Consider the following 22,645-nt stretch of genomic DNA (forward strand, 5'->3'; position numbering starts at 1 on the left):
AAATGAAACTGATGCCCTGGAAAACCACCATGCTCATCTGGGGGTTTCATGTCCTCAGTGACAAGAGTGCTTGCCTAGGCTGCAGAAAGCTGAGTTCAATCTCCAACATCACACACACAAAAACATTTCCTATATGTAAGTGGGGGTAGAGTACACTCTTGATTGGCAGGTTACTCAACCTTTCTTAGAACCTATACTTCTAACCAGTCTTTCCAGGATAGTGGTAAACTGCTGATATGTGGCTTTATGGAAGGCTGCTTAATTCATGTTTTAGATGCAAAGAAGCAGAGCTGCCATGGATTTAGATAAAATCAGCCCTCCTCAGGAGCTATAAGCCACTAAGTTAGCACAATATGGAGGTTTATCCTGGTCTCATGAAAAGTAACCAAACCAGCTAAGGGTACCAGTCTTCTACTTTTCACTGGCTGCTGCATCCCATGTCCCAGGCCCTTCATCTTAGTAAGCCCCTGAGCTCACCCACACCACAGGAGGTAATTCTGTGCCTTCACCCAGACCACCGGACCACAGATGACTGGATGGTAGGGTCAGCTGCAGAATCCCTACGTCCTCAGCTTCTGCACAGTCTCCAAAGCCATCAGTCTGCTGCAAGCCTCACCTGGAGTGCAAGATGTAGAGCTAGGTGGGAAGGTCTTGCTGCTGCGAAGGGCAGATTGGTTTCGAGGACAGCGAGGGCTCCGGGAGCTGATGGTCACCACCTTCCCTGGGGGAGTTGCTGACTGTTCCTCCTGAGCAGGCCTCCCAGAGGCATTTGTTTCTGGAGCCTACATAGAAATGGGTCAAAAAAAAAGGGGAAACTTACCAGCCACAGTACCGCACACACACATATAATCCCAGCATTACGAGAAGCTGAGGGAGGAGGATCACAAGCTCAACCTAGCCTAGACAAATACTTAGTGAAACCTTGCTTCAAAACTAAAAAGATCTGGGGATGTAGTCTAGTGTGAAGTCTGGTTCATTCTGTAGTACCTGGGCAGGAGGAGAGGTGCTATATTAGTACTTGAAAACCAGTTTTGACAAAGCATCCCAATAAAGAAGAATGAGAATTTAGAAGCTGTCATGGCCTCATTTCCATGACACCAAATATCAGGGTTCCACAACACCTGACCTTGGCACTGCCCAAAGTTACTCAGCAATTTGCCAATTTTAAAACAGCCATGTGCAGCTCACAGTTCTCCCAGGGGTTCGTCAACACAGGCTGGGAGCCACACCCTGCAGCCTACACTTCTAACCAGATCAAGCTGACAGTGAGGCTATGGACTTCAATCCACACTGGGTATTCAGATGAGATTCCTGCTTACCACTCTTCATAACACTGTGCCAACATGTCCTGCCAGGACTACTCAGTATTCCAATCTTCCACTGCCTCCCCTAAGGCATTTTAGCCATGTCACATCTCTCCATGAAAAGCAACACTTGAAATAGTCACAACTCAACAGCCCTACAACCTGGTCAGTTCAGGAGTCATCTCACACTGCTAAAAAGTGGTTACCATCACCACCATGCCTGGTCTTTGGGCTTGGTCATATTTCTTTGGTTCCTGTCGGGTAGAGCGTGTCCCACTCACCAGCTTGGGGTTCACTTCTGTTGAGATGAGCTTCAGGAGGCAGCTCAGCAAGCGCTGCTCATGAAGAGTGGTGGGTGGGGAGCCAGGGCGGGTGGCCTGGCCTTGCCCGCCAGGGGTCTGGCCATCAGGACCCAACACAGCCAGCCAGTCATATTCCAGCTGTAGCTTGCTTGGCTTGCCCATCATGAGGTAGACTTCGGCCAACGTAAGGCTTTCAGAGGTCTGCAGGCTCCAGCCCTCCTCACGTAGCTGCTGGGCCAATCGGCTGGCAGGAACTTCCTTTGGCGGCCTGGAAGTAGACTGTCCCTGAGGCAGCAGAGGCTCTGAGGGGCTCCCTTTCTCTGGAAGCTCCTCTGTAGGTGTGTCTGCTGGCTCTTTAGTGCAAACATCCAGCAGGAGTCCAGGGCCAGGGCCAAAATGAGGATCCAGGCCAGAGATGGCAAGGTTGGCAGCTTCCCTGCTACTGGGGGCAAGAGTCTCTGGGGAGGAAGCCCTGCCCAGAGGAGGCTGCTCACCCCTGGGCTGAGCATCCACACAACGGCACTGCTCAGGGACGATAAGGTCCTGACAGGACTTCAGGTAACGGGGCAAGGGATCAAGGAGTGACAGCTCGTCCTCTAGGTCTGGAAGCTGGCTGCAGATACAAGGGAGGGATCCTGGTTCCCGAGCAGGACCATCCCCACCCTCTGTAGGAAGCACTGCAGAGGTCTTCTCAAGATGCAGCAGGGAGTCCTGGTGTCCTGGGAGAGGCCTGTCAGGAGCATCTGGGCTGCTCAGACTAGGGATGGCCCCCTCCCCAGGGGCACTCTCAGGGGAACTCTCTCCAGAGCTCTGTGAAGTATCAATCGTAGGAGGGGGCCGTCCCCCACCCTTGCTCTCAGTGCTGCCCCTTGGGCACTTCACCTGGCCCCGAGCTGTGCCTTGCCCACTCTGGATACCCAGGATTTGGGCTGGGGGCAGCGAATGGGTGTCCTTGGCACTCTGCTTGCAGCGGCCACCCTCCTGCCAGTGCACTGTGCAGAAGGCCTTGGAGTGCACGACACGAGCCACACCAGGCAGTGGAGTCAGTGTGCAGTTTTCGCCTGGGAATAGGTGCAGTGTAACCTTCTCTTGTATCTGTGCAGGGTTCATGCCCTGCAGCTGCCCCTCTTCAAGGGTCTTCCGCTGGGTGCACTGTCAAGGAACAATCCCCACCATCTTTACACCTTTGTCAAACTAGTCAGAGACACTAAGCTATAGATCCATTCTTTATGGTAGAGCCTTTGATTGGACCAATACTCACTCTTGGCATCCCTGGGGCCCAGATGGGTGCCCTGATTCCTGACCTAGGGACTTTCTTTATGCCACTAATGCTGGCACATAGCCAGCCAAGAAAAGAAAGGAGTCTGGGATATGCCAAGGTCATGTCACACAATATGGTGGCAGGGAGATCTGGCCAAACCACATGAGCTATGAAGAGCAGCCTGTAGCTGAATGCTACCACTGTAAGGCTAAAGGCTGGTCAAAATCCAGGCTCCACAGTAATGACAGGAACTCAAAAGCAAGGCCCTATTCCAAAAACAACAAGGTAGAGTTTGGAAGCTTTGCTTTAGTCAGAAAAAAGATACAATTCGCACTTCATGGAGTGCCCACTTCTGCTTCAAGAATTCGATGAGGCTGGAAACCTTTCTATGCAGCTCCACAATCATCCTACAGAGAGACAAGAGGATGCTGTTACAAAGGGCTAGCAGCTCTCAACTACCCATGGCTGCAGTTGCTTTTAATTGAGGCTGTCCACACCAAGGGTATGTGTCAAAGATGTCGGGGCTTAGGCAGAGTGCAGCAGTCAGAGTTCGATACCCGGTATGTCATGCTGGCCCCACCCATGGGGCACTTGAGATGGAGATTGAGACTAGGCGTGGTGGTGCATGCCTGTAATCTCAGTACTTGGGAGGCTGAAAACAGGAGAATCACTACGAGTCCGATCTATGTAGTGAGACCCTATAGGCCCTGTCCTAAATACAGAAAGAAAAAAAGATGTCGGGCTTCAGAAGGAGTAGCAAGGAGGGGCTATCAACAGAACCTCAGCTGCTTTTCCTAAAAAATATTGCTATCTGTTAAAATTACAATAAATTCATAGGAAGCTCTAAGAAGTAACAGAGAAGGCAAAGCCTGGTGGTACATGCCTATAATCATAGCAAATCACAGGCTGAAGCAACGTGATTACCCAACTCCAGGCCAGTCAGAGCTAGTCTAACACTGTCTGAAAAATAAGAACAAAAAGCAGAGAGATCCATGTACCATTCATTAGCATAAGAACTCATTCAGGATGTGAATGTTGGTACCATCACCACCTATTTTCTTAATGTCTTATGAGTTCAAGGGCAGAGTGGCCAATTAATTGTAAGAAAATCAAACACACACAAGGTGGGTTGAAGCACTGATATGTGCTACATATAGAAAAACATCAAGAACAGTGTGTATGGTGATGGTAACCAGACACAGTGGATGTCTGTGTTTGATTCCACTGATACGGAATGTCTAGAAGAGACAAATCTACCTGAAAGAAAGTAGTCTGCCAGGGCTCAGGGAAAGGTGAGCATCAAGGATTGAATGCTAACAGCACAGTAAAAAAACAGGCGGAAATGACACAACACTGTAAATGCACTCAACACTGCTCAACTTTGTAAACTTTCAAGTGGCTGTGGTTCATTCCAGGCCACTTAAATTTTTCAACTAACAAACAAAAAAATGTGTAAAAGAATGATAGTGCGTTGTGCTTAAATTAGACAAATCTTTGGAGAGGTGGAGAAAGGGGAATGCATGGGTGCATGAGGGCTCTGTAGCCACTCAATTTTCTCAACATGAAATCATCTTATAGCTCCCATCTGCCATCCAAGACCCTACTTAAGAGTAGAACTGCAGCTCACTCTTAAGACAGTGCGACCTCCAGATCCTTACCTCACCAGGCAAAGTGCACATCTGTAATCCTAGCATTCAGGAGAGTGAGGTAGAAAAGTCACCAAGAGTTCAAGGCCAGCCTGAGCTTCATAGTGAGCTCTAGGCCAGTCTCAACCATATAGCAAGCATCTATGCTATGTTATGCTATTTTACCATATGGGGTGCCATTTTTCAACATAGCAAAAAACAAACAAAACAAAACAAAACAAAAAAAAAAACCCAAATGAAAAAAAAAAAAAAACCAAACCCAAATGAAGTTGTAAAACAGACCCTGCCTTTAGGTATTATCAGAGGAACTTTTACCAAAAGTTTCCTTATATGCAAACACAAATATCGTGGGGTATGTATCATCCACTCTCCACCTCAGTCTGCCCCGAGAGGCCAGTATCACCTGAGGCGTGGGTTCTGGGCAAGGCTCTGCACTCGGGCCCAGGCATGGTTGTTTCGTGGCTGTAGCTCTACAGGGACTTTCAAGGGCAGGCGCACTGGCTTCTGGTCCTCTTCATCACTCAGGCCTGCAAAAGGATTGAAACCATAAAAGTCTACCACAGATTAAGGGTGAGGCAGAAAGCAAAGTACTTCATCAAACCAACATGATAAAGAAGTGTGGGCAGACTGTCTTGTGACTAAACAGAAGGAAATTAAAGAACCTATAACCAAGTAGAAAATGTAGTCACTTGCGTATCTGCTAAGCCAAAGCATGGACCAGCCAAAGAGAGGCCATAAGACTCGGTCCCATGAGTTTTCAAATTTGAAGACTGTCCATTTACAGAACTGGATGAAGCACAACTAGGCACAAAGCAACTGCAATAGCTCAGGCTGTCCCCCAATGAAATAGGACAAAAACCACTATATGAGCTATAAGCCACACCAGCCTTTCCCTTAGTTACCTACCATCGGGATCACAAAGCTTCTTCAGGGCCCGGCACATGGGTGCTTTGATCCGCAGGTTTCTCCCTTTGTAACGTACTGTGGTAGCCCTGGGAAAAGAGTTTGGAAGAGATGCTGATACCTCTGAATGAATGGAAGACAGGTAAGGCCAGTGTGTTCAAGACAAATCAAGTGGAGCAGGAGAGCCCTACAAGTGCCAGTTCCAAGCAGGATTCCACACTGTCCCCAGATAATAACCCAGGATGGTAGGCAGAGGCAGCAGGCAGCAGTGTGCCTCTAGACATCTCATACTTATCTGACAGGGGGATGGCAGCTACTTACCAGAAATATGTCATCCTTTTTGCCTTCATAAGTTACGTAGTACAAGCTGCTGTCTCATCTCTTTACTACCATCACAGAGCTAAGCTCACAGCTGCTCTTCTTTCCACCTGCTCAATTTCCATGCCCACCTCCTATTTGGGGCCTCGGAACAAAAGCTATCAAACATCCCCTAGGTGACCTTCATGTGAGCTCTTGATCTATCTCTACATAACCTCAATGTGATCTCTTCATGCTCACTGCCATATCAATGTTGTACCCTATTCCTCTGGCAAAGACAGAGTACCAGCAGCCAGAGTGGGATGTCACAGGCTCATGCTCAGTGTCCTCAGGCTGGCCCCAAATCTGTTTACCCAAACTGCAGTGGATTACAACATGAATTATACTACATGACTACTGAAATGAGTATGAAAGCAATTAGAATGGTTCCTTCTAAAATAACACAGCTGGAATGCTTGCAAAATTCTCCATGAAGAGGCCATGAGGGATGAATATGGGTTAGTTCTTTTAGCCAGGTGTGGTGTCATATGCCTGTAACCCTAGCACTTGGGGTGCTGAGGCAGAACTATAAGTTTCAAGTCTGAAGCAGGCCTAAGGCACTTAGTAAGTTCAAGTACAGCCTGAACTACAAAGTGAGAAACAAAGTTTTTTTTTTTTTTTTGAGAAAGTTTATTGGTACATTTTAGGTATACAAGATTACATTTGTTACAGGGAATCTGCACCTGTACATATCCTTTTTTTTTTTTTTTTTTAACTTCAAAGATTGACTGATTGATTGACTTGGTATAGAGTCCTACTACACAACTTAGACTCAGTGATTCTTCTGTCCCAGCCTCCCTAGCACTGGGATTACAGATGTGTGCCATCATGCCTGGTTTCAGTGGCCAGCTTCACGCGGGGCCAGCACAACATGTACTACTGGAGATCAAACCTGGGTTCTTGCATTTGCCAGGCAGGTGCTTAGACTGCTGAGCCATCTCCCTGGCCCTGTACATGATACATTTTTTTTAATCCCCATTTCCCTGTCCTCCCTTTAACCCCCATACTACTTTTTCCTTTTTTCATTATCCCCCACCTCAGTTCCCTTTCCCATTTGGATATTTTCTTCCTATTTCACAATATCTATTATACATATTGGTCTTTATTTACACTTCACTTCCAATTTCTCACAGCAGAGAAACAATGTAGTATTTACATGTGTGTCCAAATTATTTCACATAAGAATATGGCCTCAAGGTACATGCATTTACCTAAAAAATGTTTCAAGCTTATCCATCTCTTTTTTTTTGGTGGGGGGGGGGTGGTGGCAGAACCAGAGATTGAACTCAGGCCCTTGCACTTGCCAGGGAAGCGCTTATTCCATTGAGCCCCAAACTTATCCATCTTTATGGAAGAGTAGTACTCCATCGTTTTTTGGTTTCTTTTTTTTTTTTTCTTCTTCTTTTCACTGCATTGTATTAAAAACCCACATCTTCTTTATCCTACCATCAGCTAACAGGCAGTTGGGCTGTTTCCAAGATGTAGTTATTACAAATTGTGCCACTATAAGCATAGGTGTGCATCTATTGCTGTAATATGATGATTTAAATTCTTTCAGGAAGATACCAAAAAGAGGAATAGCTGGGCGCATTGGAACCTCTAGTCCTAGCTTTCTGAGGAATTTCCACAGTGGTTACACCATTCTACACTGCCACCAACAATGCAAAAGGGTTTCCCCATAGCCCCTCCAAAATTTATCACTGATTTCTCGAGTAAGATGGAATCTCAGTGTTATTTTAATTTGCATTTCTCAAATTACCAATGATACTGAACATTTTTTCATATATATATTTGCCATTTCTACTTCTTCATCTAAGACGTGTCTATTCATTCCAAGTTTCCATTTTTGGGTTGGGTCTTTAAATGGGGGGGGTCTGATTTTTTTTGAGTTCTTTATATATTCTAGATAGTAGTCCTTTGCAGAACTGGCAAAAAAATTTTCCCACACTGTGGGTTATCTCTTCACTCTGTTGGTGGTTTCTTTTGCTATGTAAAAGCTTTTTTAAAAGATGAGATACCAGTTGATGATTCTGTGTAATATTTCTCTTGTGGTCTGGGTTTTGTTGATAGTCTTTGCCTACCCCAATGTCTTTAAGATTTCTAACTATTTTATCTTCTAGCAGATTTAGTGTTTAATATTTAGACCTTTGATCCATTTTTATTTTCGTGCATAGTGAAATATATGGCTCTAGTTTTAATCTTTTGCATGTGTAAGGCCAAGTTTTCCAGTACTATTAAAGAGCCTGTCTTTCTTCCAGTGAACGTGTTCAGCACCTTTGATAAGGTTGCTAAGTATGTCTGAAGTTGTTTCTGAATCTTTGAATTTATTCCCAAATAGAATTTATCAATTCTTTTGGTTCTCAGGTCTATTTTTTTCCCCAGTACCACATTGTTTTTATCATAGTAGCTTTGTAATATAATTTCTAGTCAGGTACTATGAGATCCCCTGCATTTCCTTGATTGCCAAGAATTGCTTTTGGTATTACAGGTCTCTTCCAGGTCCAAATGAATTTTAGGATTGCTTTCTATATTTCTGTGAGATACACTGTTGGTATCTTGAACGGGATTGCAATAAATCTGTATAGAGTTTTGGAAGTATGGAGATTTTCACTCTATAGGTTCTTTTTACCCAAGAACAAGAGTTATCTTATCATTTTCTTTCTTTTTTTGGGGGGGGGTGGTACCAAGGATTGAACTCAGGACCTTGCACTTGCCAGGCAGGTGCTTATTCTACTGAGCTATCTCCCCAGCTCTACCCTTCCATTTTCTGATATCCTCTTCAATTTCTTTTTATCATAGTACTGTTGTTTTCTATGTAGAGGTCTTTTCCTTCCTTTATCAGATCCCTAGGTATTTCATTTTTGGGGGTATGCTACTGTAAAGTGCTATTTCCCTAATTTTTCTCTTAGTGAGTCTGTTATTCATGTACAGGAAGGCTACTGATTTTTGAGTGTTCACTTTGTATCAAGCTATGTGACTAATGTTAAATTTAAAAGACTTTTGGTGGAGTTTCTGGGGTCTTCTATGTAGACTATCATGTCATCTGCAAATAATGATAATTTGACTTCTTTCCTATCATTATTCCTTTTGTTTCTCTTTTTAAGTGCTCTGGTTTATGTTTCCACAACTATACTGAATAAAACTGGTGACAGTGGACATCCTTGTGTTGTTCCTTATTTCAGAGGGAAAGCTTTCAGTTTTTGTCCATTTAGTGCGATGTTGGTTATTAAATAAGGTCTTTTTAATACTAACAGCCAAATGAAGTATGAAAAAGACAGCTAAGACTGGCCTTGATTAGATTCAAGTCTTGTTGCTCTGGGCCCAAAGGTCTCCTGATTGCTTTAAAACTGAGAAACAAAAACAAAACAAAAAAAAAAAAAAAAATGGATTCACCTTGACTAGAGTTTCTGTCTTGAGAATAACTTGAAACCTCAAGGTGTAGATTTCTACAAAAGACTTTGGCTTTAGTTGAACAGGGGTGGTGGATTAATATGGATTTTTATTTCACAAAATGCTCAAGCAGTATAACTATTATTTCATAACATTCTATTTCAGCCAACTTTTTTTTAATACTTTTTTGGGGGTATTTTTAGGGAAAGGTGTACAGGGTGTTCAGTGTCTCACTACTGGATTGGACTCGTAGTGATCCGCCTGTTTATAGCTTCCCAAGAGCTTAAGCCAACTTTTTAAACTGACAATTCCAAGCTTTGATAATGTCTGTTAAGACAACTGCTTCTGTTCAATTACTTTTTTTTTTGGTATGAGAAATTGAACTCATGACCTTGCGCTTGCCAGGCAGGCAAAGTGCCACTGAGCTGTATTTCTGGATCCTACTTGTTCAATATATGTAAGAACTCTGTTAAAAGACTGATAGCACAGGCAGAATATGATTCTAAAGATAAGCAATAATTACATATTACATCCCTACAGATTTATATCTGTATTTATAAATGTAAATTTCTTTTTTTGTTAGTATAGTACATGTTTGTGATACATAATGAATACATTCATCATGGGGTATTGGCACATACGCATGTTGCACTGGGGTATCAGGGTCTCCCTATGTATTTCAGTTTGGTCTTAATTCACTATGTAGCACAGGATGGCGTCCTGCCTCTCAGAAAGGTCTACAAACTTTTCTCCTATCATTTACCTTTTATTTTGCTCTTTATGTTTTGGGTTGCTCATACAAGGGAAACCATACAATACATAAATGTAAACTTCCTAAGAAAAAAATTTACTAGGATCACAAATTTTTTTTGGCAAAGGTAATGGGATTAATTTGCATTGTCTGAAAATCTTAAGTGAATGTATTTATGAAACAGTATAATTTTCAAATTTTTTCATTCTAATAAAACACTGCTTAACATTGGAGATTAGAATACAGAAAATGACTAAAAACACAACAAACACAAGTGCCTCTCTCTGTTGGTTTCCCACATTCTAACTGAAGAAGCAGCTCAATCATACACATCTATGAGAAGACAGCCTGAGCAGCTTCAGGCAGGTAGAAAGGATGACACCACAACTGATATCTTTCCTCTGAAAAGAAATGTGGCTCTCATTTCAGCATTATGGAGTGTCAATACCATACACAGTGGATTTCACCACTGCCTTCAAAACCTTTAAGGCTCTAAGCAAACACAGTGAATGCCATCAGGGATGCAACACCTGAGTATAGGCATGTTACAGGAAGTTCAATGACTCCTCATTCCAAAGCAGCTACAACTCCATCCATCATTCATTCATCTACTTGTCCACCATCTATGCACTCATCTATTTACCTACCCACCAATCTATCCATTTATCCCCACTCTTCTATCTACCCATCCTTCTCACTTATGTATTCATTCATCCATCTATACATCCACTGACTCATCTATCCATCTGTCTATTCATTTACTCATTTATCCATTTATTTCCCTACACATCCATCCATCCCATCCATATGCCCTTCTGTCCACTTATCTACCTATCTATCGACCCATCCATCCTCTCATCTGTTCAAACATTCCCTCTACTATCTTTCATTACTCCATCCATCCCTCTCATCCATGCACCTCAGCACCCACCCATCCTTCCATCTATCTATCTATTCACACATCTGTCCATCGTACATTCATCTGTCCACCAACCCATCCAGTTACCAACTCAATTTCCTCTGTGCTGGATACTAAAGATCAGAGTTCAGATTTGGAAAGCCTGGTCAAAGAAGAAAGACATGCTAGGAAAAAAGCTTCCAGTCCCCACTCACTTTTGGTGAGAAGGAATAATTTAAAGAAAATGAGTCTCAAAGTAATAACATATTGTATTAAATCAAACTCCTGAATTACCTTAGACCAGGCGCAAGTCCTAGATGATATGCAAGAGCTGTTCTACAAATGATGTTTGAGTAGCGCCTCAGGTAGAAGACTATTTTTCAAGAGCAGTAATGAAGTGTGGAATCAGTTCTCCAACAACATCCTCCAACAAAAGGTTTTAGAAACAAATAAGCTCTTCTGCTTATTATTTTTGTGTGTCTGTTCCACATGCCCAGGCATGCAACTTTGAACAATGGGTGAGTTCTATCATTTGCCAGTAGTGTTTGCAATAATCAGTTTGTGTTAATCTGCTACTATGTGACTTCTTTTTGTACTTCCTTCAGTAAATAGAATATACTCATTTTTAACACAAGACAAGCTCTGTGAAATTCACAACTCTTTTCCCTTTCTCCTAAATAGGAATTTCATGGTCAGACTGAGGCTGGAGCATAAGGTTAAGGGCCATATTCAAACTCCTCTGACTCTCAGGAACTGAAGGACAAACAGGTCAAGATGTCCTAGGCTACAGTGGTTGAAAAGGGACTGTGGTGAGATAACCTGCATTCTCCTTGGAGATAGAGAACACAGGACCCACAAGGTCAGAGTGTGCCTGTCTCCAAGGAATCAATAACAAACAACAGATTCCTCTGCATGAGCCGCCTAGCTTTTCTTCCTGACATGAGATATATTTTCTTACCAGCACAGGTAGTGGATAAGTCTAATCAGTAATGCTACATTCTATGTATGCCTGAGTTTGTAAACAATGTAATGGGATTTCCTTTCAGTTCAGTTTCAGCTCAGCATTTCTCAACTCAAACTTACTTAATTTAATTTTATAATTCTGTAACTAAAAGGAGATTCCCAATTAAAGGTTCTGCATGAGAAGTGTGGACAGAAGGAACTTCAATTGCTTTTGGTCTTAAATCAAGAAGCAGTTTTCAGACACATCTTGTTAGTATTTTCCTCATTCTGTTCCATGTTTACTGACATTCTGTTCATACTTAAAAACTAAAGTCTAGGCCAGGCCTGGTGGCTCTTTTGGAGGTAGTAGAAGGATGATTGAGCATTTGAGGCCAACCTGGGTGATATGTACTGAGACTCACTCAAAATAAAGGACTGGGGATGAAGCTCAGTGGTAGAACACTTGCCTAGCATGCATGAAGCCCTGGGGTTTCAATCCACAGTACCACAGAAAAAGAAAAACCTGAAATTAATTGAGGAAAGAATGAACACATAAATTGATGGAATGCCATAGAAGGTCCAGTAGCATAGTCATACAGTATAGTCAGCTGATCTTTGACCAGTAGGGACCAGTATCTCAGAAAAAGGTCATCTTCAGATGGCACTGGAAAAAACTTACATGCACAGGTAAAAACCAAGTTTTTGCCTAAACTTCAAATCATAAAGTTAAGTCAGAGAGGATCATATACCTAACTGCCAAACCATAAATCTACAGGAAGGCTGGGCTCTCACTTGCAATCTTCCTACCTCAGCCTCATAGAGCGCTTGGATTACAAATATGCACTAAACTTCTAAAAGAATGCACTGGGGAATGTCTTTGTCCATCAGTTAGACAGAGTTCTGAGATACCACACTGAAAGCACAAACCATAGGAAGAACTGACAATAAGCAGAACTTCATCAAGCTATAGCCCTTTGTGCTTTGAAAAAAATTACTGAGCCACAAGAATTAAAGAGGCCACAGATGCTAAAACATATAATATCTATATAATATACTAACATCAATATAAAAAATCTATATAATATACAAAGAATTCCCTAAACTAAATAATATAAAAATAGGCATAAGATTTGGATAGGCATATTACTGAAGACAATAAAGAAATGGCAAGCACACAAAAGATGCTCAACATTATTGATCATCTAAGAAAAGCAAATCAGAGCCATAATAAGATGCCACTACCCACCCATTAGAAGAATGCAGAAAATGAAAATACCAATTGCTGGAGAATGCAGGAGCAACTGGGACAGATTCTGGAAAGCAATTTGGTAGATCCTTAAAAAAAAACCACATGCTTTCTATCCCTTTCCTTGTGGGAGTTATCCTGGTAAAATGAATACCCACATTCATTAAAAACTCTGGTAGAAGGCAGGCATGGTGGTATATACCTGTAACCCTGGGAGGCTGAGGCAGGAGAACTGCAAGTGCAAGAGCAGCCTAAGCAATTTACTAACTTAATAACCACCCATTTTGAAATAAAATGTGGGTGAGGTGGTAGGGATATAGCTCAATGTAAAAGCCCTGGATTCAATCTCCAGTATGAGGTTAAGGGGGACAAGTCATGAAGGTTTAGTCACTTATTTATAAATAACCCAGTGTCCCTCTACAGTAAACAGACCAATAAGCATATCCATACCAAGGAATCCCACGTGGCATGAGACAATAATTTCGTGACTCTATGGAGATCACCTCTTGAGGTTAGGTCACCTACCCTCAAGAGCAAGTGGCTTGAGATGATAAGTAATGGTTCCACTCAAACAGCTTTCTGGAGAAGGCAAACTACAAGATATGGAGGGCAGGGGCCAGCCAGCCAGCTCAGCGGATTAAAGCAATTGCTTATGTAGACGCAGGGGCTAGGGGTTTGATCCATGGCTTGCGTGTTGGTGTTGGCCCTGGCCCTGGCCCCAGCCCCGTCCCTGTCCGCAGGGCACACTGAGAGGGCGACTGAGACTGGGCATGGTGGTGCATGCTTGTAATCCCAGTGCTTGGGAGGCTGAAAAACAGGAAGCATCGCAACAATTCTGATCTGTGTAGTGAGATCCTGTAGACCTTGCACTAAAACATTAAAAACAAAAAACAAAAAAAAATTGGAGGGCAGCAAAAGGGTGACCTGGAGCTGGGTTTGGGGTGTTATACCAGTACCTAGAGGCACTGTATTAGTCACTTTCCCATCACTGAGACAAAAATAGCTGACAACTACAGCTTAAATGAGGAAAAGGTTTAACTAGGCTTTCAGTTAAGGGGATTTAGTCCCTAATCTGCTGGCTCCAAGGCAAAAGTAGAATGATGGAAGGGCACTACACAGGAAAGCTGCTTACCTCATGGCAGGCAGGAAGCAGAGAAGAGAGAAACAGGGGAGGGACGTGTACCCCCAGAGGCATACCCCAGTGACACACCTCTTAACAGCACATTAGCTATAAATAGCACATAAGCTATAAAAATCAGTACATCAATCCATGCAACAGTACAGTACCTCATGATCCAATGACATCCCAAGGTCCCCCACATGAAAATTATAGAGGGCATTTGCCATGATTTGTATCTAGATGTCCTCCCAAAGCCTCAGGCAGTCATTGGTGGTACAATTTTGGAGGTGGCTGGATCTAGGGCGTGATGCTGGATTAAGGGTGCCCTGCCTTGGGTGTAGGTGGTACCACTCAAAAGGCTGGATTGAATAAGAGAGGCAGGTCTGCTATTGGTTGCTTCTTGCTTCCTTTTGCCTCTCTGCTATAACATGGTGTATTTTCTCCTCATAATGTACCCCTTCCATGAAACTTTGCCCTGGAGCCAACCACTGATAGAATAAAACTTGTAGGAATTGAGTTGAAAAAAACCTTTCCTCCTTCAACTTTGGGTGTCAGGTATTTTGTCTCAGCAAAAAAATAAGACAGCATCCTCGATCTAAACTGTAATAGGTGCCCTACAACCAAGCTACGTTCCTAGCCATTTTAGTTTTATTCTGAGAAAAGCTCTAGTTAAGTTGCCCAGGTCAGACTTGAACTTGCAATCCTCCTGCTTCAGCTTCCCTCAGTGCTGGGATTACCACACACTCAGTTGTGCTCTGTGTACTGACTGTGATCTGAACTCCAAGACTCCATGCATTTATTAAACTCAAAGCTATACCATAAGCAGAAGTAATATGATGGAGACAATAAAAGAACAGGGGTAAAGCAGATTAATGTGCCTGCTTTGGCAGACCCACGTGCGTGTGCCTGTATCCCAGCCCTTGGGAAGCTGAAAACAGGAAAATCACTACGAGTCTGAGTATCAGTCTGACCTGTACAGTGAGACCTTATAGACCCTGTACTAAATACATTAACAAAAAAAAAAAAAAAAAAAAAAAGATCAGGAGTTATTGAGGGTTGGGAAAAGGCAAAGATGGACAGAATGCAGGAGATCTGTAGGGCATAGAAAATAATCTAGAAAAAACTTTTAATAATGGAAATGTGTCATACATCTGTCCAAACTTCTGGCATGTCCAACATGAGGAGGGAGCCATAATGTCTATCTGGGAGATGACAATGTATCAGTGGAGGTGCACAGGCTGTAAGCATACTAATGCAACATGGTAGTAACAGGGGAAAGGTTGGAGAGGGGTGTTGAATGCTATATTCTCTAGCAAATAGTGAAAACTACGTTAAAGTATTAAGACAATGAATATCTATACACAACCCTTCCAACACCTCCCACCAACCTACTCACCACAGGAAGCCAGCAACAGTTTTCACCTAGCACAAATCTCCCTCACTTCAGTGAGACTGTACTGTGAGGCATACAGTGAACCATAGTGACCAAAACCCAGCTAGAGCTGTCATTTGACTTGTAACTCAGTCAGTTGAGGCCTAGAGGATCCAGGGCAAATGCCAAATTCCAGTGCCATCATTTTCCATTGGATTCTCATGGAAACAGTCCACATGTCAGTAGACAGCACCAAAGGGATGCCTGACTCAAAGCACATTTCAATGTTGTCCATCAATCTGCTTGTACTGTGAGTATAAGCCTGGTCACCTACACAGAAACTCTGGGCTACTGTATATACCAAGTCTGCTCCTCACCCCTTCTTGAGCTAGGCCTTCTGCAGGTAGTGAGATGCAGGTACCTTACTTCTAGGTGCCTCAGCCCAGGTCTTATCATGAGCAACAATGCTAAGACCACATCATCATCTAGTACACATTCCAAAAATCTACCTTCCCACTTGTCCCTGTAATATTTTTTTTTTTTTTCTTTCCAATACCAGGAATTAAACTCAGAGCCTCTTATTCTACTGAGCTATACCCCTGGCCCTGTCTCTAATAATCTTTATAACAGTTTTTTCCTTCCCTTTCCTTTTTGCTAAAGACGCAAGATCTAACCAAAGTTGTCAAAGGTATTCAATCTCTAACTCTAGAAAGAGCTGCTTGGTGTGATGAGATTATCCACACATGGTGGAAAGAGCCTGTTGCTTGAGAAGCCCTCCTAGGGATTGTATGGCAGATGTCTGCAAGTGGAAAAAGTACTCCACCTGACCCATCCCCAGCCCTGGCTTTCTATACAAGTTATGCTTGGTTCTGGAGACGAGTAACTTGGAACACTGACTTCATTCCATGAATTATGAAATAAAAGGTTAAGATTCACCAGCAAATTGTACTGTAACTTGATAGTACGAAGGTAACATCAGAGCTGTCTCAGCCTGAGTGCTTCCAACTTCTGGAGAAGGTTCCTCAGATGTGCAAACACTGCTCAGCCTGGCAGAAGGAGAAGGTAGGAAGGAGGAAGGTGGATGCAAAGGACAGGGCAATCTCACCCCATAACCCCGCACAAGCATGGCTGGCATCCCCACACTGTGGTGGCCTCTATTTCTGAGACTAGTTCTACTCCAGAATCCTTCATTTATACGTATCATTATTTACTGCCCCCCCCCCCAACTAATCCCCCTATACTGGGGATCAAACTTGGGACCTTGCGCTTGTCAGGCAGGTGCTTCTTATGCCACTGAGCTATGTCCCTGGCCCCTTTCATTCATTTTTAAAGCTACTTGGCAGGGTATCTAGTCATGCCTCTTTCACACAGCAGTGATACAATCTAGTTCCTGCAAGGCCTGACTTCCAACAGGGCAGTCTGTATAAAGCTTCAGCAACCCGATGATGGGACCGATGTAGAGCTGCACTGTAGCCACTTACCCACAGGTACATAGTTCCAGGAGTCAGACTCTAAACTTGTGGGATACTGGGGTGGCCAGAGGTGTAGCAAGGCCATGTTCTGCAGACAGAATGGCCGGAACATTCATGATAGCTCCAAAGATTCTGACCAAACACCTGGGATTCAAGGAATAGGGAGAAAGACCTGGTAGGATGAGTGTTAGATGGTGTCTGAGGGACATGGCAGCTACCACTGAGGGGGTATAATACTAAGTACCTCCTACATGCAGAATTCAGGACTGTATGGCTAGGCTGGATCTTTCATAGTTCCTTGATCTGAGCAAGGGGAGCTTTGAGAGACCTGAAGTGGGAGGCATGGCCAGAATGGCTCAGAACACTTGCAAAATTTCCAACCTTCCCATCAAGCAAGATGGTTGAGCAAGATACACTGGGGGAGGGGGACACGCACAAAAGTGGAAGCTCCCAGGCGGTGAGACTTCCCGCTAAGGTACAGACATGAAAGATGAGTAGCTCTGGAGTCCTTCACCCAGAAAAAGTGAGAGAGGCCCCAGGAGGAGTTGACTAGCCATGAAAGAGGCTACAGAGACGGGAAGGTCTGAAATACCAGGGGGGTGACCTCAAAGTAAACTACAGTGGTTATAGCACTGGAAAGAAGCACAGGGTGCCAACAGCTCACTGCTCTGGGGATCAACTTGGAATACTGTCAGAAGGAGGAAGACTTAAAAGCTATATGCAAAGTCTAGGCCAATAGTACATGACAGTGCACAGGATACACTCAGTAAGGGGCTAGGTGGACTATCTCACACCTGTAACACTCAGCAAGTCCTGGTAAAGGGCATCTCTAAAACAGAAAAGGTCAAAAGCAATTGAGGCTGAGCAGGTAATAAATGAGCAAGCAGGGGCCTGGTAGCTTGTGATGCCCTGAAGACATTTATGCTATGGAGTAGAGGAGTACAAAGAAAGAAGAACAGAAAGCCAGACTGAGCATGGGCTCTGGGGCAGGAGTATCAGTGGACAAAGAAGCTGGAAAAAGTCTTTGGAAGTGGCCCAGAAACCAAAGAACACACAATGGGAAGGAGAGGCTTTCTAGAAACCAGGGAACTAGTGCATGCAGAAACACAGATAAGGGGAGGAGAAAGCAAGACTGGGGCCACTTCCATAACTGGGCTAATCACCTTCTGTGGAAATAAAATGGGCAACTGAGAGAATTCAGGTTTGAATTCTGAGGGTCCTCAGTGAGAAAAGAGGATAACTGCACACATTTTTAACTTCTGAATTTCAGTGAATAAATCTGAGTATCTAAAAGGAGCAAACACAATCTCACAATTATAGTAGTACTTACCCAACCTGAATGAGCTCGTTCAATTTCGTTGCATTCTTGTCATCCATACCTTTAAACGTAAGATACATAAATGAGATCACAGGGTAGTTAGGAGCAAAATTATTTGACTCTCATATAGTTATCTTCCATATAAATCCTGCCACTAAATAAAGTGGCAGAATTCAAGAATAAAACCTCTGTGGTAGCTAAAGCCCTTTACCCCAAGGTAATTCAGAAAGTTTGCTACCCAAGAAGAATTCCATTAACCAACACATCTCAGTCTGCCAGATCTCCCTTTAGCCACTTTCAAAAAGATTCATCTGCTGACCTCTTCCAGAAGTTCTCCCTAATCCCTTGCTACTACTAAGTTGCTATTTGACCTGGAATGCTGATTTTGATGACTGCTCTCCCTAGTTAACATGCCAGGCCTGTGCACAATTTCCCTGCTGGGTGCCACACCCAAAGGTGTCCACATGTGGACCCTCAGGTATACAGGTTGGAATCCACACAACCCCAAGACCTACAGAACAATGAGTCTAACACACTCATTATTGGTTAGAGCAGAAGTGCCACTGACCTTACTGCTGCCAAGGAAAACGTGTAGGAAAGAAAGTTAGCAAGAAGTTACTGGGAGAAGAAAAAGAAAAAGAAGCTGGTAGAAGAATCCAGATGGAGGCACTTGTTTGCTCACTGCAAAATTCCTTCAATTCCTTGAACTCTTCCACATTTTGAGGGTATGGAAACCACAAACACAAAGCCAGAAACTAAGGTGATATCGTAAAAGCAGTGAGCCAGTTTAAACTCACATAAAGCAATGAGGACCCAGATGACCACTGATCTCTCATCAGAAATAACACAGGCCAGAGACACTGGACAGCAACTTTAATGCAATTTTTTAAAAACCTGTTAGATCAGAATTCTGTATCTACTAAAAATTTAGTAAGAGTGAAGACAAAACAAAGACTTTCCAGATAAATAATAACTAAAAGAATTGATGGCTGGTGTAACTGTGTGAAAAGAAATGAAGTTTTTCAATCAAAGGAAAAGGATCCCATATAGAAACGGTACTTCAGAAAAGAAAAAAGAACACTGGACAGGGCAAATGTAAGTGCTTTCACATAAACGGAACCAGATGTTGTGGTACCCTCACAGGAGCTAATCAGCTAACCCTTCTGTGGATAAGACTTTAAGACCAGGAAGGCCAGTCTGGCCAGGGAGTCAGGGGTAATGGAGCTAAGATCTGAAGGAGGTGACAGGTCAGTGAAGAGGGGCAGGGCAGGTGAAAGGCCACACAGTCCTGTATCTGCACAGAAAAAGGAGATAAAGCCTAAGAGGAAGTGACTGAACTGGATCACACAGACCCTGGCAGACTTCATGGGACTTTCTGCACTTCTTCTAGGACTGTAAGGAGAGGCTTTTCATCATTGACCCAACCCTGGTCGAGTGATCTCTCAGAAGAGGATACCAGTGCCACCAACCCAGTACCTAAAAGGCCCCATCCAAGCACCAAGCATGAGGACTTCGTACAAGACCTGACTGCTCACGATGGTGAGAGCTGGAGAGCCAGCCATGGGCACACAAAACATGTCATCAGCAGCTGCGCTTAGCTCACTCCATTACAGGACAGAGCAAAAGACTGTCATTTGTTTCATGAGGGGGTCTGAGCACATCACTCATTTCCTTCAATCCTGAACACCCTTCAAGTCCTTTTGCAACTAGCATTTACAACAGTCAGCAGGTAGATACCACAGGACAGGGCCGACACAAGTCAGCCTTGCTTAGGACTCAAATTTGTCTGGAGAAGAGACTCTAAGCAGAACAAGCATGTCAAGAAAATCTTGCTCTAACTACCAGCTTTCAAACATATTTTCCAAATGGTCCCGAGAGAACTGCTCAAGCACAAGCCTCAAAAAAATGCTAGCAGGTATTGAGTGCACACTGCCAAAAAGACACAGAAGAACTCAACAAATGGATAAGGCCTAGGAGTCCAAATGTGACAAAGTTGATTGAGTAGTATTGGAGGGGTCCATAGAGGTGTGGAGGGACATAACCCTATAATATGAAGGACTCCTGACAGATCTACAAACCATCACATGTGGGCTACAGATGTGTGCAATGATATGAGTGTATGGTGAAGTGTGAGGGAGACAGGTTGGGAGGGACCAACCAGCAAAACCTGCAGAATTTGAATAAACACAAGCTGAACCATAAGAGCAAGGAAAACCCCACTCTGACCAAGCAGCCACCTGACAGAGGAATGCATATAATCAGGAAGATGAGTCTTATAACCAGGAAGCTGATGAGTCTCAGGTTTCAGTAAAGAGGCCTTTAGTTAGGAAAGCCAGTGTTACTTGAGTAACAGAAAGCCATCCAAGGTCACAGAGAAGGAATAAGACAACATGCCTAAGACTAAGGTAGAGGGCCTAAAAAAGGCCAAAGCGCTCTACTCAAGAAGGGTTCATGCTCAATGTGTTGTCTGGACCAGAGCCTTTCAGGTGAAAAAATGTGAGGACAGTAAAGGAAAGAGATTAGAGAGAGGCAGAGACTCATGCTGTGCCTCAGTCAGAGGCCAGAGGACTGGGAAAGAAGCTTTTGGTTTCTAGAAAAGAAACACTCACAGAGGGAGAACAAATAGGAACCGGGCTGTCAAGGAGTACACAGCAGATCCACAGTGAAGACAAAATGGGAAGAGTGGAACCACTCAGCCCAAGGAGCAGGTAGAAAGGTAGATGAGGGCAGCCCAAGGCATCATCTCCAGCAGCTCCCTCTGTGCTGCTGCCATCCACTATGATGAGTACAAGTGGTCCCAAGGTGGGGCTGGGAAGGAAGCAGGTATCAGGGTAGAGGGTAATGGGACTGCTCAATGTGTTGATGGCCTGAAGCTACAAGGCTGGGTGAAGACAGCCACAGGGGAACTGAGATTCAAAATGAGGAGGGGAATCTCCAGGGCATGAAAGTCATAGGGAGTCTGGAGGCAGAGGGTCTAGGACCTGAAGGAAGGTGACTGGAAAGAGTGGGACCTCTGAGCCTGGACCCAAATCTTTACCTCAGAGCAGTAGAACAGTGGTGGAGGGCTCAGAATAGGAGCAAAAAAGGAGAAAACATCCAAGGGCACTACAGAGAAGTTTGGCACCTACTAAACACAAACATTAGGCTGGCCCACAGAAGCTACCAGCTAGTCAATGATGAGACATGCAGAGAGTAAGTGCTCAGGTGATGGCAAAAGACACAAGGAGCAGCCAGCAAATAGCTGCCCTCTGTAGTACTACAGCCCATTTTGTGCTGTGATACATTAGATGACCTGACAATGTCCACTGGACCAGAGAGCCTAGGGTCACAGAGGAAGCACACGTAGGGCTAAAATGCATAAGGCACAGATGCATACCAAGTAGCCATGCAGAGTTCTAGAGGAAATCCAGTCACAGAGAAATCATGACAGCACATAGCAAGTGAAGAAGTCCTTGGTAAAGGACCGACTTTTCAAAAATACCAGTACCACAGTACAAAGATCAAAAACCAGGATGATTTTCAGTCCAAGGGACTCAGGAAGATATCAAGAGTCACATGTCAGGCAACAGCCCTTAACAGAAGCCCTTACCAATATGTGGGAATATTATGAAAAATCTAAAATGGGTAAGAATTTAGGTAGATTGCTGCACCTGCTTGACAGGTGTGAAATGTCTCAGTGAGACCATGAGATGTACTTGTATATATAGTGTGCCTATGTTCTTGGGTGAGGCAGGCTGCAGTCTCTAAGGTGTAGTTTCTAAGTGGTCCTATAGTAAGACAGTAGAAGAAGAGAAGAGTGGTGTGTGTGTGTGTGTGTGAGAGAGAGAGAGAGAGAGAAGAGAGAGAGAGAAAGAGAGAAAGAGAAAAACAGACAGACAGACAGAGACAGACAGAGACAGAGACAGAGACAGAGACAGAGACAGAGACAGAGACAGAGAAATAAATGTGACCAACATTAACCACTGGTAAACCTAAGGGAAGGCATGCACATCACATGCTTTTTCAATTTTCTGTTATTAAAATGTTTTAAAATAAAATCAGAAGGGAAAGTAAGTGATTCTAGCCATGAAAGGTCAGTGGTGACAAAGGCAAGGGGAGTCTGAGGACAGGCAGGGTACTCACAGCCCCCAATCTTCTTGCGCAGTTCACCATAGCAGATGAGGCCATATAGCTCCTGGGATGACTTCTTCAGCCCTCGTGAGAACACTGGAAGATGATAAAAGGCAGAACTTAGGACGGGGGCCCAGATACCTTGCAGGGTACAACCTGTGCACACAGGAATGACACTTCGTAGCATTTCCAAGAAGGCTCAGGTAGGGCTGGAGAGATGGCTCAGTGGTCTAAAGCACCTACTTAGAACAAG

At 43.8% G+C, this 22,645-nt stretch overlaps 1 protein-coding gene across 5 annotated transcripts in view; it reads right to left on the reverse strand.

Annotated features, from left to right (window-relative positions):
• Cramp1 (cramped chromatin regulator homolog 1) overlaps positions 1-22,645 on the reverse strand; it is a 68,143-nt gene that overhangs the window by 15,504 nt on the left and 29,994 nt on the right. For all 5 annotated transcript variants that reach the window (XR_002820412.1, XM_004627900.2, XM_023711512.1 and 2 more), the window contains exons 5-11: positions 22,405-22,488; positions 18,295-18,343; positions 5,420-5,505; positions 4,917-5,040; positions 3,193-3,274; positions 1,586-2,749; positions 617-782 (exon numbers count right to left, since the gene is read on the reverse strand). Coding sequence is in view for 4 of the 5 variants with exons in the window: in XM_004627900.2 (XP_004627957.1) it covers positions 617-782; positions 1,586-2,749; positions 3,193-3,274; positions 4,917-5,040; positions 5,420-5,505; positions 18,295-18,343; positions 22,405-22,488 (1,755 nt within the window). In the remaining variant the exon portion in view is untranslated. The remainder of the gene's footprint in view (positions 1-616; positions 783-1,585; positions 2,750-3,192; positions 3,275-4,916; positions 5,041-5,419; positions 5,506-18,294; positions 18,344-22,404; positions 22,489-22,645) is intronic.

This window comes from Octodon degus, unplaced genomic scaffold, assembly GCF_000260255.1.
Source record: "Octodon degus isolate 3935 unplaced genomic scaffold, OctDeg1.0 scaffold00021, whole genome shotgun sequence".
In the NCBI taxonomy this organism is placed as follows: domain Eukaryota; kingdom Metazoa; phylum Chordata; class Mammalia; order Rodentia; family Octodontidae; genus Octodon; species Octodon degus.